The sequence below is a fragment of the Centroberyx affinis genome, unplaced genomic scaffold (genome assembly GCF_046629955.1).
Source record: "Centroberyx affinis isolate AG114_WGS23_722 - 3 ecotype Tasmania unplaced genomic scaffold, CSIRO-AGI_Caff_v1 ptg009911l_1, whole genome shotgun sequence".
In the NCBI taxonomy this organism is placed as follows: domain Eukaryota; kingdom Metazoa; phylum Chordata; class Actinopteri; order Beryciformes; family Berycidae; genus Centroberyx; species Centroberyx affinis.
The window spans coordinates 1-15000 of NW_027284681.1; the positions used below are offsets into that span (position 1 = coordinate 1).

A 15000-nucleotide genomic window follows, 5' to 3' on the forward strand; every position below is an offset into this window, starting at 1 on the left:
GAACGTTATGGAGGAGATGACTAACTGTGTGTGTGTGTGTGTGTGTGTGTGTGTGTGTGTGTGTGTGTGTGTGTGTGTGTGTGTGCTGTGTGTGTGTGTGTTAACCAGCTGCAGCCTGGTTCAGTGAGGCTGCAGCTGCATGGTGGGAGGTTTGTGTTCACACTGTGATGTTAAAACACACGGATCAGCTTCCATGTCTGCATTATGTGATTTGCATAGATATGATTTTAATTCTCTTTAATTAATACAATTGTACATATTGCATCAGTAGGCATTTGATCCATTTTCACTGTAGAGCAATGCATATTAAATGAATATACTATGAAATTGTATTTAGAAGTCTAGAAATGGCATCATTTCTTATAATAATGATAATATTTATATGTGCAGCACTTCTCAAAACACAGTTACAAAGTGTTTTACAAAGGATTAAAAACATGAAATCAACAGCAAAAGCAATAAAAACAAGGTAAGTCATAAAATGGAGGTGAGAAACAATAATAAAAGCTGCATGCAAAATCAGTTTTAAGATAAGATAAGATAAGATAAGATAATATAAGATAAGATAAGATAAGATAGGTGTGTGTTAACCAGCTGCAGCCTGGTTCAGTGAGGCTGCAGCTGGGAGGTTTGTGTTCACACTGTGATGTTAAAACACACAGATCAGCTTCCATATCTGCCCTGGCTGCCATTTGCATCATATTTCCCTCCGTCTCGTCTCATATTTCCTCCACAAACACTGTAAATAATGGCTCTGTGTTATTCGGCACAATTCAGCGCATCTCTGGCGTAAATGTTTATGGAAATGGCCCATCGCGGCGGGCCAAGTGTTTTCCATCAGCGGCTCTTTGTGGTAATAACGCTGTCTTGAAATCAGACCCGCCCTGCCTGAAGTGGGAAGGCTAATGGGCCTTTTTCCTCTGGATGAACCCAGAGAGGAGGAGGAGGAGAAAAAAAACAACCAAATTCATCTTAAATGTGTTGCTGTGTCAGCCTGACATGCTGCTGCAGTGATGCTCACGTCTGTTCGGAGGGTCCCGTAACTCGATATATGATATTTTATGACTGTAAAAGTATGGAAATATCACTGAAACTATAATATTGTATTGTCATCACCTTGTTTTATCTGTATCTGTGGCTTTATCAAAGGTTTACCTTCATCAAAATCATTAAAATGAAATCAAACACATGATCTACTGACATCTGTAGGAGTTTACTTGGGTGATTTTAGAATGATTAAGTTCAGCAGGCTATAAACATGCAAGTAAAATTCTAAAATGAATACAGCAAATAAATGAAAATACAACAAACTGAGTGTATAAAACGCAATGAGACCGACAATTTCAACGTGTCAAGAACATATCAAGTGTAAATGTATGAATGAAAGTATGAAAACATATACACAGCATGAGGAGGGTGTGCAAAATAACAACAATAGAACACACTGAGACAAAAATATATACCTGAAAATATACCAAAAATGAAATATAGGCCTGTATGCATTATGAAATAAGTGAAAAAAAATATTTAAAATGCCTACGTACATATGAGAAAGAATATGGGAATATAGAGGAAATTACTATGAATTTACAGCTTATATACACAGTACATATGCCTATACATAATTATATATAGGCTACATACACACATATGTAGGCTATACATGCTGCAGTAAAACTATACACCTTCCAAATATTGTTGTGTTTGTGTTGTATAATATTATTGTTGGTGATGTAGAAATTGAAGCCTAGAGGTTAGTCTGACTGTCAGCAGGATTTCTCACAAATCTCTGAACGGATTTCCATGAAATCCAGCGGACAGGTCGGTCTGGGTTAGATTTTGGTGCTGATCTGGATCTGGGATTTCTGCCATAAGATATTTATTGTTATTAGCCATGAAACAGAGACAGAGACTTGATTGCAGGGTGAAGAAATCAGTTTACCTTAAATTTTTAACTGAAATTTAAATGTACCTGACAGGAGTGATGTGTTTGGGTGTAACATGAAGCTGGAGGATTGTTCAGCGTTGATGTGTTGGCTTTCTGGTTCTACTGTTGCACTCACTGTAAATTGCTCTAAATAAGAGCGTCAGCCAAATGACGAAAATACAAATTGTAGTCAACAACCCAATCCAGCCCTTTTTTCTGCATTATGTTTTGTAGTTTGTGTATTCGGGTATATGGAAGCCCATTTCCGCCAGTGTGATGAAAAAACGGTCCTGTAAGTCATTATAATGAAGGATTTTCTCAAAATAATGACTTAGTATCTCAAAATAATGACTTAGTATCTCAAAATAATGAGAAACTTTCTCAAAATAATGACTTAGTATCTCAAAATAATGAGAAACTTTCTTATCTTTTTCAAGTTTCTCATTATTTTGAGATACTCATTATTTTTGAGATACAAAGTCATTATTTTGAGAAAGTTTCTCATTATTTTGAGATACAAAGTCATTATTTTAAGAAAGTTTCTCATTATTTTGAGATACTAAGTCATTATTTTAAGAAAGTTTCTCATTATTTTGAGATACTAAGTCATTATTTTGATATAGTTTCTCATTATAATGACTTACAGGATCTTTTTTTTTTTCATCACACTGGCGGAAATGGGCTTCCATACGGGTAAATGTGTTTAGGGGTAAACAAAGAAAAATGTTAATATAAGCATCTGTAATTCCTAAAATGCCTAATATGTAAATGAGACCAAACACGTCAGACACTAACACTCCCGTCTCTGGCCGGCGGCGGCGCTGTGGCTGACTCGGCTGTCCGGATTTACAGGAAGCGGGACGGCGTGACCCGGAAGGACTCGTTGGCCATGGCGAACAGCATGTAGCCAAACTGCTAGATCCATCCTCAAATCTCGTGTTTTAATCAAGCCATTTTAAACGTTTCGTACGCATTCGCATTTTTTTTTATAAAGCTGAGCGTTAAGTGATACTTTACCGGAGATGGGAGTCCCGGCATTTTTCCGTTGGCTCAGTCGAAAATATGCGTCTATTATTGTGCACTGCGTTGAGGAGCGGGTGAGTAACTAGCCTGCTAGCTAGCAACAAAGATAGCTAACGACGTACCTCGCTGACGTTGGTTCTGATAGCCTGCTAACGCTAGCTAACGTTAGATACTCTGTTTTTATTTAATGTGAATAAGTTATAAAAATACTACCTCGTCATTAACGCCACGTCGTCGTTCGTTAGTTTGTTCTTTTTCAAGGTTTTGTTAGAAATTAGTGACGACGCTTCATGCGGCGTGGCGTAACCGCGGGAGGTTGAGTTCAACTTTAGATTGTAAACAAATCGGCATGGACGCAGGTTGGACGTTGAAATATCAACAACAACAACATGGTGGTTTTCTGTTTTATCTTCCCAGTCCAAGGAATGCAATGGAGTCCGTATTCCTGTCGACACCAGCAAGCCAAACCCCAACGAGGTGGAGTTCGACAACTTGTACTTGGACATGAACGGGATCATTCATCCGTGTACTCATCCCGAAGACAAGTAAGATAAAACCCCTCTGTCTTTTTTATTTTTAACATGTTTAAGATTTAACTTATGCTTTCTGTGTCAACGTGCAAAGTCCAAAATTTTATTTTAAGGTTGGGGATAAGTGTTAAGTTGCTGGTGAAGATGTCCCCGTGCTGTTCTTAATCTTGTATGGAGAGAAGGACGTTAATAATGTGTTTCGCGACTGTTTGTCTTCTTTCTTATCGGCAAACCTTTATAACTCATAAAACACGACAATTTCGGAATCGTTAGGGTCTTCTGACAAATTCGGCGTATGTATAATCCTACAAGCAGCTCATATTTCAATAAAATTTCATCTTTCAGGATTAGTTCCCATTGCTTGCTACTGCCCATCATAGAGTATTTCTATGCTATAAGATTGCAGGAATAACAGCCAAACCAGTTCTAAAATTTAATGTAATAATAATAATAAGTGCTACTTCGTGGACTGGATGTATGCCAAACTGAAGAGTGATCTAACGGTTTGTAAAATGTCTTAAGCCATGTTCTACAACTAAAGTGGGTTTGCTGATAAAACAGGAAACAGTAAACTGCCAGATTTTTAAAGGGAGTTTGGCGATACTTTCTCTCCATACAAGATAACAGCACATGTTGGAAATAGGGTTAGGCTGACAATCCAAGTTTTAGGTGACAATTGTGATAAGTTTCTGGCTTCGCACTTTGAACAAGATAAAAATCCACATTTGAACACATGTTATGAAATGCTTACTAAGCACACACACACCTTCTGCACCCCCCTCACTCTGAACATCAACCTTGTGTCCTCAGACCTGCACCCAAAAACGAAGATGAGATGATGGTTGCCATTTTCGAGTACATCGATCGTCTGTTCAATATCGTGCGTCCCAGGAGAGTCCTCTACATGGCCATCGATGGAGTGGTGAGTAACAGATCTACTTTCAGTTAAAGAAAAGTGCTGGGTGTGTTTCAGCTTCATTTTTTCTGGATGATGGCTCACATCCATGATAAGAAACTAACCTTTTCATCCACTGGCCACACTGTCTGATATATACCAAAATATACCAGTCACGTCCACGATTTTACCAGCCAAATCTGTTTTTTAAAAACGGGCGGGAAAAAACTTGATCCAAAGAACAGAAGTCAGTGTGGCCACAGTGTTTTGCTGGTGTTAATTTCCCTCCCTGCTCATATTCTGGACATCCCAAATATATGTAGGAGAATCTGTTTATATGCAACTTGGGCCCGTTCACCACTATCCTTGTTCAAGCGTATAGAGACTGAAATAGCCTACAGTGAAACTGATATGAAGCTGGAAAGAGATAGTAGCTCTTTGGAAAAACGTGTCTTCTAGTCAAGAAAAAAACAGATTCAAGGCACTCCAAAGTAGGTTAGAAAGCCTTTATTTTAGTTCAGTTATTTCATATTTTCAAAGGCTTTTTAACCTACTTTGGATTGCCTTGGATCTCCTTTTCCTCAGCGCCTACAGTAAATGGGATAAGATGTTTACGTGGCTCAGTATCCCGGCTGATCTCGGCACATCCAAGCTGTCATATTCTGGTGATTGGGAATCGCCTGCCATGGGGAGGAAATAACACACTGTTTAACTCTCACCAGGCTCCTCGCGCCAAAATGAACCAGCAGCGCTCCAGGCGGTTTCGCGCCTCCAAAGAAGGAGTAGAGTTGGCCGAGGAGAAACACCGGATGAGGGAGGAGGTCATCCAGAGAGGTGCGTGTTGTTTTAAATCAGTACAGTGCTTCAATGGCGTATATTAACCTAGACGGACCATTTAAACCCAAACCAAAGTGTTACAGGTGGATCCATGCATATCCTCCGAGATGTCAGATTTACAGATGAGGTAGCATCGTTTTCTGGTTTTCTGGTTTTCTAGTTGTTTTCTCGTTCTGTTTGTTGGTTCACTTTGCTTTCTATGTGGATGTTGCTGTTCCTTTTTGTTTCTCCAAAGCTCGTGCTCAGTGTAACCTAATGCTTTCCCTCTCAATCTTTTGTAGGAGGCTATCTTCCACCTGAGGAGATTAAGGAGAGGTTTGACAGCAACTGTATCACTCCAGTAAGTAAGACACACTTAGATAAACCCAGCTACTGTACAAGTGCTGTATTCAGATGCTGCCATGAGTGTTTTTTGCAAGTGAAATCAAGGTTTATGAGGGGAAATTTTTATTTTGGTGCTTTGTGGTAAAGTTTTCCTCCGTGTTTGTGAGAAAATTGAAGAAAAACAGGATTCATCTTTTGACTGTATGGGTAAAATGTCGCAACAAGATTTCTTGGTGACGTGTCTTTGTTGTGACTTCTCTAGGGAACAGAGTTTATGGACAACCTCGCTCACTGTCTCAGATACTACGTCGCCGACAGACTCAGCAACGACCCGGGGTGGCGCAACGTCACGGTAAGTGTAACTCTGCTCCTCGGGCTCCTGGTGAACCTCCTAAAATAACATGTGCAGAACAGGCATGAATGTGATCAGCAGTTGGCACTCGTGTCTGTTTGCTATAAATAAGTAGCCGCTACCTACTGTATGTCAGCAGTGACATGGAAGATGAGGGAACATCGGTGTGTGAAATTTAGGCTGTGGCCGGAATGGATCACTATTCCCTCATCTGTAGTTCCCTATATAGTGCTGCTCTATTAGTGCACTAATTAGCGGTGAATCACACATGATTAATGAGTGAATTCGGACACTTAATTCATCATCATTCATCATCAACCTGCGTCTGCGTTCACCAGTCGCATAAACAAATGTTTCAGCTAACATTTGACAAGTTACCAATATTCCTTCAAAGCCATATATGTGTCACTAGCTGACATTAAACAGAAAATGATTATGTCGGTGAATAAATATTCTCTGCATCGTAGTTGTGTGCAGCTTCTTTTTTCTGTTTATTTTCACACAGCCGGCACTTCACCAATCCAGGTGTGCAGTTTCCTTCACGTTTTGGATTCTCACTAGCTGACATTAACAAAAAACACCTTACAATAAGCTCTGTACTGTATAACCTGCAGCTAGAGATAAATACCTCCCTGAACAACAGACTGCAATGTTAATGTTAGCGTTAACGAGCTCAAATTAGCATAACAAAGCGTGCACTTATAATTAATTATGACCTGGCAGTTAAAAGAAAACATCTTTAGAATAGCTTGACGTCTTTTTGGTACCAAAAAAAGTTTATTTACTTGCATTAGTAAACAAGGTTTGGTGAAGAAGAGGATGCCATCATTATAAAACCACAGAAGGGTTACAGCTTGGTTGCTTGGTAACGGCCAGGTGACGACAGACTCGCAATGCATTTTGGTACTTTCACTGTTGTAGTGACCGGGCTTGTTCACTACATATTACAGTGCATTGTGGGAAATATGTAGCGCCCTCAAAATCATTCCACAATATCATTTTGCGATTCAGACACTAACAAAAAATGTTCAGACTTGCTTGATTGTATAAGCGAGTGAGCGAGTTTTAAATGAAAACTCTAAATTTGTCTCTGGCTCTTTATTGAATGCTTCACATAGTGCCTGATTCTATTTAAAAAATTAGCATTGAAAACAGTTGGGGTGACACATTTTGATGAAAAATGTATATTATTTCTGCCAGTAAAAATTATTCTTGTTTTAGTTTAGTTCATTCCGGACACTGGTTGTGTGTTTCTGTGGAAAGCGATCAGAGTCATTGATGATCTGTTTTCTTGATCTTGATCCAGGTCTTGTTGTCGGATGCCAGTGTTCCCGGAGAGGGCGAACACAAGATCATGGACTATATCAGGAGACAGAGAGGTGAGACTTCCTCACACCACCGTCACATGTAACTGTGATCAGCGCTGAAACGATTAGTCCATCGACAGAATCATTATAGTTATTTATCAAGTAAAAATAACAAACATTTCCTGGTTGCAGCTAGGGCTGTCGCGGTGGAGGAATTTCCCTTCCGGTGATTTAGGGTGGCGGTATACGGTGTATGCGATAAGAGTCGCCGGATGACGTCTTATGCTAATTTGCATATCACTATATAACCTACAGTCTCCGCTGGCAGTGGAGGGAGGGGGGGCTACGCTGTGTGTGGGAACGGTGTGATCATTAGAGCTCTCTGGATGACAAGCAAGTAGAGCAAACCAGCATCAGCCATACCAATTTATTGCCAAATGCTTTAGGATTCAACACTTTAACATTGTTCCCCATGGTCAGAAAAAGTCACCAGATTTGTCGCTAGTCGCTTTTCAGAGATAAAGTCGCCAGGGGGTCTGAAAAGTCGCTAAATCTAGTGACAAAGTCGCCAAGTTGGCAACACTGTTGGCGGGAAACAATACACTCTTATTGTTTTCATTATGAATTTATTTAACATTCAATACACACGCAATGAAGTGTAAAACAAGAAGTGCCTAGCCTCATGAAAAAAAGAAAAACCGTGAACATAGTGCAGTTGTTGCGGTTGCTTGCCATCCACCGCGGTTGGCTTGTCTATAGCGCAGTATTGCAGTATTGCAGTATTGCAGTATTGCAGTATTGCAGTATTGCAGTATTGCGACAGCCCTAGTTGCAGCTTCACAAACATTAAGATTTGCTGGTTTTCCTCTGTTTCATCTCATTATAAAATGAATACTTTGGGTTTTTTGGCTGCTGGTCAGACTGAGGAAGAAATTGTAAGAACTGCTTTGGGCTCTGTGAACTTGTGACATTTTATAGACCAAATGATTCATTGACTAATTGAAAAAAATAAGTGATAGATTGATCAACAATGAATATAATCGTTAGTTGCAGCCCTACTCCTGATAGAATATCTGTTTAGAATAAACTGTCCGTTCATTAGACCCTGCTTTCATGTGTCAATATTATGTTTTATGATTAATATTTGACAGATTTCAGTCGATTCATAATCAAGTTTAATTTTAGGGGTAATTGACAGCCCTAGACCAGACTTTGTACACACGTCCTGTCAGATGTTTTGTTGACTTCCCTGTGTTTTACTGTTTTTGTTTTTTTTTGTTTTTTTTTTAGCTCAACCGAACCACGACCCCAACACACACCACTGCCTGTGTGGAGCTGACGGTAAGCTTTTCACCACAGGGCAAGATGCACAATAAACCTATCGCTGCTTCAATTCCACATTTTGACTTTGTAACATTCCAACATCTGTATCTGTTCTTTCTGATCGGATAATTGATTAGCTGACCTGATCATGCTGGGCCTGGCCACCCACGAACCAAACTTCACCATCATCAGAGAGGAGTTTAAACCCAACAAGCCCCGCCCCTGCGCGCTCTGCGGCCAGATCGGACACGAGATCAAAGACTGCCAGGGAACCGCCAGGGAGAAGCAGGGAGAGGTGAGGTTTACATTTCTAAAGTTTAGTTTTTGTTTTTAACGTGTATGTGTGTGTGTTGTACTGTTGTATCCTGTCACTTTAATGTGCTTTACCTGTTGTTCAGTTGTGTGCTGAGGCTTTAAAGTGGTAAAGTACATGTCTGGTGAATTTTGGGATCCCAGTGCAGGCAGGTAGTGTCATGATACCAGAATTTCAACTTTTATTTTTTATTTCCTTTATTTAAACAGGTAAGTCCCATTGAGATCGAGATCTCGTTTGTTGTACACAACAACAAGAAAAAAACAACAACAAACAAAATCCAGTGAAAACTTTGATGCCAATACTAAGTTTAAGGTCTAAAAACACTCAATTATACTACGACACCACAGCAAGCCAGACCAACCATTAGGGCTGGGCAATATATCGATATTATATCGATATCGTGATATGAGACTAGATATCGTCTTAGATTTTGGATATTGTGATATGGCATAAGTGTCTTTTCCTGGTTTTAAAGGCTACATTACAGTCAAGTGAATTTTCTAAACTTACCAGACTGTTCTAGCTGTTCTATTATTTGCCTTTACCCACTTAGTCATTATATCTCCATTACTGATGATTATTTATCAAAAATCTCATTGTGTAAATATTTAGTGAAAGCACCAGTAGTCATCCCTACAGTATTGTCACAATATCGATATCGAGGTATTTGGTCAAAAGTATTGTGATATTTGATTTTGTCCATATCGGCCAGCCAGACCAGCCATCATGCAGCATCACAGAACAGCAGTCACTGAGAAGCTTTGTTAAGTTCCTGGTGTTTCCATATTGTCTTGGACAGTTTTGTAGCAACTTTTCCACAGAGGGTTTGATGTCAGTTGGGTATTGTTTGTTTTTTCAGCTGTATCAGATAAATAGTTCCATATTTGGCACCAGTTTGTTAACCAGTTTAGATCGACTGGGATCCAGTGAGACCTGATGGACTGTTTGTTTTCAGCTGTTTGACTGCTGCAGACTGATGCTCTCTCTATCCTTTCTTCTTCTTCTTCTTCTTCTTCTTCTTCTTCTTCTTCTTCTCCTCCTTCTCCTTCCATCTCCTCCTCTTCCCTCCAACTGTGCTGATCACATTTGGTGAAACTAATCGAACGTTTATTGCAACGGTATTGAAGCAGCATTGACGTTTTGGTTAATGTGAACACTAGTGGTATGTAGGCAGAAAAGTTAGCTTCCTGTCCTCATGACGCAGATTAGTACTTTAAACCGATGTGATCGTGCCTTCGGTTTTCACACTCTGGAACAGAGCCAATGTTAGACTGGCCAGTTGAGTCTCTGGTTTTAAGAAACTACTTAGGACACACCTTTTCTGCCAGGCCTTGTCTTAATGTCTTTTATGTTGTGTACTTATCTGTTTTCGTTTTTTTTTTTACTTTGTGACTAAGTCGAGAAAAGTGCCACACAAATCTTACAATACAAAATCTGCTACTGACTTACTTGTTAGTTTGTAACTGGCCTGCATCATCGTTTCCTTTTTTCCCTTTCAGCACGATCAGTTTGCAGACACGATGCCCGTCTCCGAACAAGAATTCATATTCATTCGGCTCTGCGTTCTGCGGGAGGTATGTGATTCATGTGCACTTCCTTTTTCAGTTATACTTTCAGTTATACTGCATTTTACAGATGCACTACATGTCATACTGGTGTTTAAAAGAATATATGAATAAATATAAAGTAGAATTAAAAAGTAATACAAGAGATAGAGAGCTAGTAAACAAACAGATACAACTAAAAACAGATAGTATTTTACATGATGCAGAAAATAACATAGAGGAAACTGGTGTCCCTCTTGTCTCAGTACCTGGAGAGAGAGCTGACCATGGCCAGCCTGCCGTTCCCCTTCGACTTCGAGCGGAGCGTTGACGACTGGGTCTTCATGTGCTTCTTCGTGGGAAACGACTTCCTGCCGCACCTACCGTCCCTAGAGATCAGGTGAGCTCGACTTCATCCTCAAAGTATCATACGTGCTGCAATCATTTTGTCTTTGATCATCAGGGAGAGGATTTATCAGCCTGCTGGATCTGATCTAACAATCTCTTCTGCTGTTTAGACCGAACACTTATGGAGAAACCTGGGTGGAAGGGAACGAGCAGGGGGTTAAATAGCCTGGAAATGTCTTAAATTATGTAAATTTAAGGCCTTTAAAGTATTAAAATGTAATAAATACAATTATTAGAGGTGTAACTTTTTTCATAATGCAGTGACGGGTTTCTTTGTGCTGCTTGTCCGCTCTTAGATGAATCCAGAAGAGATAGATAGTAGATCAGTCTGCATCCTGTCTGCTTTACTGAACACAGATGGACTTCAAGTCTTTTAACAATTCATTTCCTGCTGTCCTTTTTTTTTTTTGATGCTGCCCGTTTATTCCTGAAGTTTTTTTTAGCAATGTTCAATCAGAAATACTTTTGTTTCCTTATGTTGCTTTTTAAATTGCTCTCAACTTCAATTCCAGGTAGCATTAAAGAGGTTTTTAAAATATCCAGGGGGTGGAATTCATTGGGTTAATCAAGTTAAATTAATGTGGTAATGATATATATTGATGCTAAAATGCCACACTTAGCACCTTTTTAATTAGTTAGTTAGTTTATTTTTATTTGTATGTCATGCCAAACATCTGGCCCATCCCACATGGGATTACAGGACACCACCATTTTACAGAACATACATCTTCCGGTGACACATATAAGAGCAAAAAATAAATAAATTACCACCTTATAAAGTATTACTATATTCTTTCAAATAACATATTTGAAATGATGGGTTTCAAATGAATATACTGAAAAGAACTGCTACAAACTTACAGTTTATCTTGATAAAGAGCTTTTTTTCTAATAAGATAATATTGTTGTATTGTCAATATTGAGGAATTTACTTTCATTTGTAATTGCCACTGTTGTTGAAAACAGTCAAGATGTTGATAGAAGCAAAAGTACAATGAAATACAGCAGTTCTGTCACCAAAATCTGTACTAATCTGTACAAACAGTTGGCATCATCACTCACTTTAGCCATAATCGTGCACCGGCTCTCAACACGGATCAGACTTTTGACTGGTGGAGAAGCTTAGACGTCTATTTTACTATGCTTTTCTATGTTTGTTTTTTTATTTTATTTATTTTTTAGAATAAAACTGGGCTCCAAATGATGTTTGGTTACCTGCCAGAGCGGCTGGCAGGGCGGCCAGGTTTCCCAGCCACAGCCAAAGATAAAGCAGCGTTTGGCTGGTGGCTGGTGTCAATTTCCCTCCCCGATTATCATTTAAATTTCCGCTGAATGAGTCTTTAATTATTCAATTCTCTTGTTTCTGTGTTTTTCTGCTTCTTTCAGAGAGGGTGCGATAGATCGACTGGTCGGCATCTACAAAGACGTTGTGCACAAAACTGGAGTAAGTATCATCGCCCAACCCACAGTATATATACAGTGTACAGTCCTCTGTCTGTATGTACAGTGCAGTCTGTAAGTATTTGGACAGTAATACATTTTTTGTTGTTTTGGCTCTGTACTCCAGCACATTGGATTTGAAATGAAACAATGGCTATGAGGTTAAAGTCCAGACTGTCAGCTTTAATTTGAGGGAATTTACATCTGTATCAGGTGAACTGTGTAGGAATTAAAGCCCTGCACTGCTAGTCTGATATGTACAGTCTGTTCCTGTATCATGTATTCAATTCAAGTTCCTTTATTTAAACAGGTGAATCCCATTGAGATCGAGATCTCGTTTTCAAGAGAGTTGTTATTTCCAGACAATCCACATGCAGACAAAATAAGAAAACTAAGAGAAACAAGAGCAATCCCTATATATAATGCATCATCCAGCAGCAGCCTAAACGTCTCTATGGAGACAAGTCGGTCCAATTTGAGTGAGTACTGAAGCCTGTTCCATCTATTAGGAGTGTAAAAGGTGAAAGCGGTCTTTCCTGACTCTGTGTTCATACGTGGAATATCCAGTCTAATGTAAGCCTGCGAACATGTCTGATATCCTGTAGCCCTGAAACTTAAAAGCGAAGATAAATACAATGGTGGCTTGCCACGTAAGGCTTTGTAAATAAACAAAAGGCAGTGTTGTTCTCTTCGAGTGGTAAGAGATGGCCATCCTACTTTCTCATAGAGAATACAATGATGTGTTCTAAGCATGTCACCAGTTATAACTCTAAGAGCACTGTGGTAAACATGTCATTATGCATTATGAAACTCTGTAATTTATCTATATTTCTCAAGACAAATTCCTGTACATCTGTTGAACTTGATATTTAAAGGAAAAATCCCCCCTAAAACACTAAAACACTGTTCAAAATCAGCTGTTGGTGATGTGCTTTGCATCTCTGTGTCCATTCAGTAGTTAGCTGTGTTTTTCTTCTCGGTGGATAACCGGCCAATCGTAGACGAGGTGACGTCACCTCCAGATGTTTCCAGCAGCTCCAGCGGAGTTTGATATGAGAAAATGTTTCAGGATGTAAAACCTCAGCGGTAAACGTCAGGTTTTGGTGTCAGTCCCTCAGAATCAAAGAGCGAGGGAGAAATCAATCATACAGGGAGAAATCCATCGTAGAAGAGGAGAGAGACCAATTTCTCCACCCACAGGAGCAGGAGAGAGACCAGAATGCAATGCAGCAGAGAGACAGGTTGGGGTTTGAGTAAGGGGGGCGTGGCCAATATCATAGACACGCCCCAGTGTTCATGAACTAGTTGGCCTTTTGATTGAAAGCAACAAGTTCACACCCCTTCTCTGGGGTTTGTTGAAAGGCATTCTGGGAAATGTAGGAAATCACTACCTGCAGTAGAAGTAGACAGGGCAGGTTGAGGGAAAGAAGCTTCGCCAAAAAAGTAAATTCCAACACTTCATCACTAAATAACTCCTGGGATGAATTGAACGTCACAGATTGATGAGATCTAACAGCAGAAGAGGATCAGAGGGAGTTTTCCCTTTTTAAATCGGTTCAGTCTGACAGATCTGACCTGGCCTGGCCTGTGTTTCTCCTCAGGGTTATCTGACAGAGAACGGCTTTGTCAACCTGGAGCGAGTTGAGCTGATCATGCAGGCGGTCGGCGTGGCGGAGGACAACATCTTCAAAAAACGCAAAGATGACGACGTAAGATTTCCCAGTTTACCTCGAGGATCATTAAAGTTTTGACTTATAAACACACAAACTCCTGTAGCTGTAGGCCGGTTTTTGCCCCGGATAATTTAAAACAGTTTATGTGACCGGGGCAATTCTTAGTACTTTGTTCTTCTTTTAATAATTTTAGCATTTTCAATGGTCAGTAAGTCTTTATTTTCACGTTTCTTAAACCCCTTGTTGCATTTCCATTGTTTTCTTTTAGGAAAACTTCAAGAGACGAAATAAGGAGAAAAAGAAGAGAATGAAAGTGAGTACAGCAGATGGGTGGATATTGATGAGATTGGTTTACTGGCTGTTGTTTTACTTACAGCGATAGTCTCAGCTTGCCTCAGGAAGCTGAATTGACAAAGTTAGAGCAAATCTTCAGTAGGATAAAAATAATTGGCAACTGCAATTTTGAAGCAAATATGTATCTGTATCTATATGTATACACAGTATATCTGCCTCACTCAGTTGCTTCTTAATCAGGTGATTTTAACCCAAACTTTCTCATACCAAACATTTTTCGCTGCATAATTCCATCTGTGTTATTTCATAGTTTTGATGTCTTTACTGTTATTCTAAAATGTGGAAAATAGTAAAAATTAAAAAAAATGTGGTGTGTCCAAACTTTTGACTGGTAGTGTATATAAACATCATAACCTGGTGAGTTCAGACTCGGATTATAATAAACCTGGTTAAGATGCCTGGCTTGCTCTCGTATTAAACAAGTTACTAAAATCTTCCTGCTTTCACTTTCGGTTTTCACCGTGCAACTCGGATGCGCAAAGCATTATGGGTACATTTTGAGGAAAGTGCAGTTGCCTGCAGCATCAGGTTATTTGTCACCAGTGACATTGCACTGATTACTGTTGGGATCATCATGTTCCCTCTGTATTAGCAGTAAGCCACTGCCGGTCAAAGAGGGAGGGGGAATATTCTGTTTAAATGGTTTATTCATGACATGAGACTCAATCACTGGGTATCAGAGGTTCATGTAAACAGATTAAAGCAACAATATACAGCTTTTTCCTTCAGACAGGAAGTGTGTTGTTA

General features: G+C 39.5%; 1 protein-coding gene across 1 annotated transcript in view; it reads left to right on the forward strand.

Annotated features, from left to right (window-relative positions):
* Window positions 1-2822: 2822 nt before the first annotated feature.
* The window catches only part of xrn2 (5'-3' exoribonuclease 2), a gene marked incomplete at its 3' end in the record, with an annotated part of 27109 nt that continues 14931 nt past the window's right edge, over window positions 2823-15000 (forward strand). Inside the window, exons 1-14 of the mRNA XM_071514770.1 lie at window positions 2823-3024; window positions 3368-3495; window positions 4291-4402; window positions 5098-5209; window positions 5494-5552; window positions 5799-5888; window positions 7195-7267; window positions 8486-8536; window positions 8656-8813; window positions 10334-10408; window positions 10645-10778; window positions 12173-12230; window positions 13828-13935; window positions 14168-14212. Of these exons, the coding sequence (XP_071370871.1) occupies window positions 2950-3024; window positions 3368-3495; window positions 4291-4402; window positions 5098-5209; window positions 5494-5552; window positions 5799-5888; window positions 7195-7267; window positions 8486-8536; window positions 8656-8813; window positions 10334-10408; window positions 10645-10778; window positions 12173-12230; window positions 13828-13935; window positions 14168-14212 (1278 nt within the window). The remainder of the gene's footprint in view (window positions 3025-3367; window positions 3496-4290; window positions 4403-5097; window positions 5210-5493; window positions 5553-5798; window positions 5889-7194; window positions 7268-8485; window positions 8537-8655; window positions 8814-10333; window positions 10409-10644; window positions 10779-12172; window positions 12231-13827; window positions 13936-14167; window positions 14213-15000) is intronic.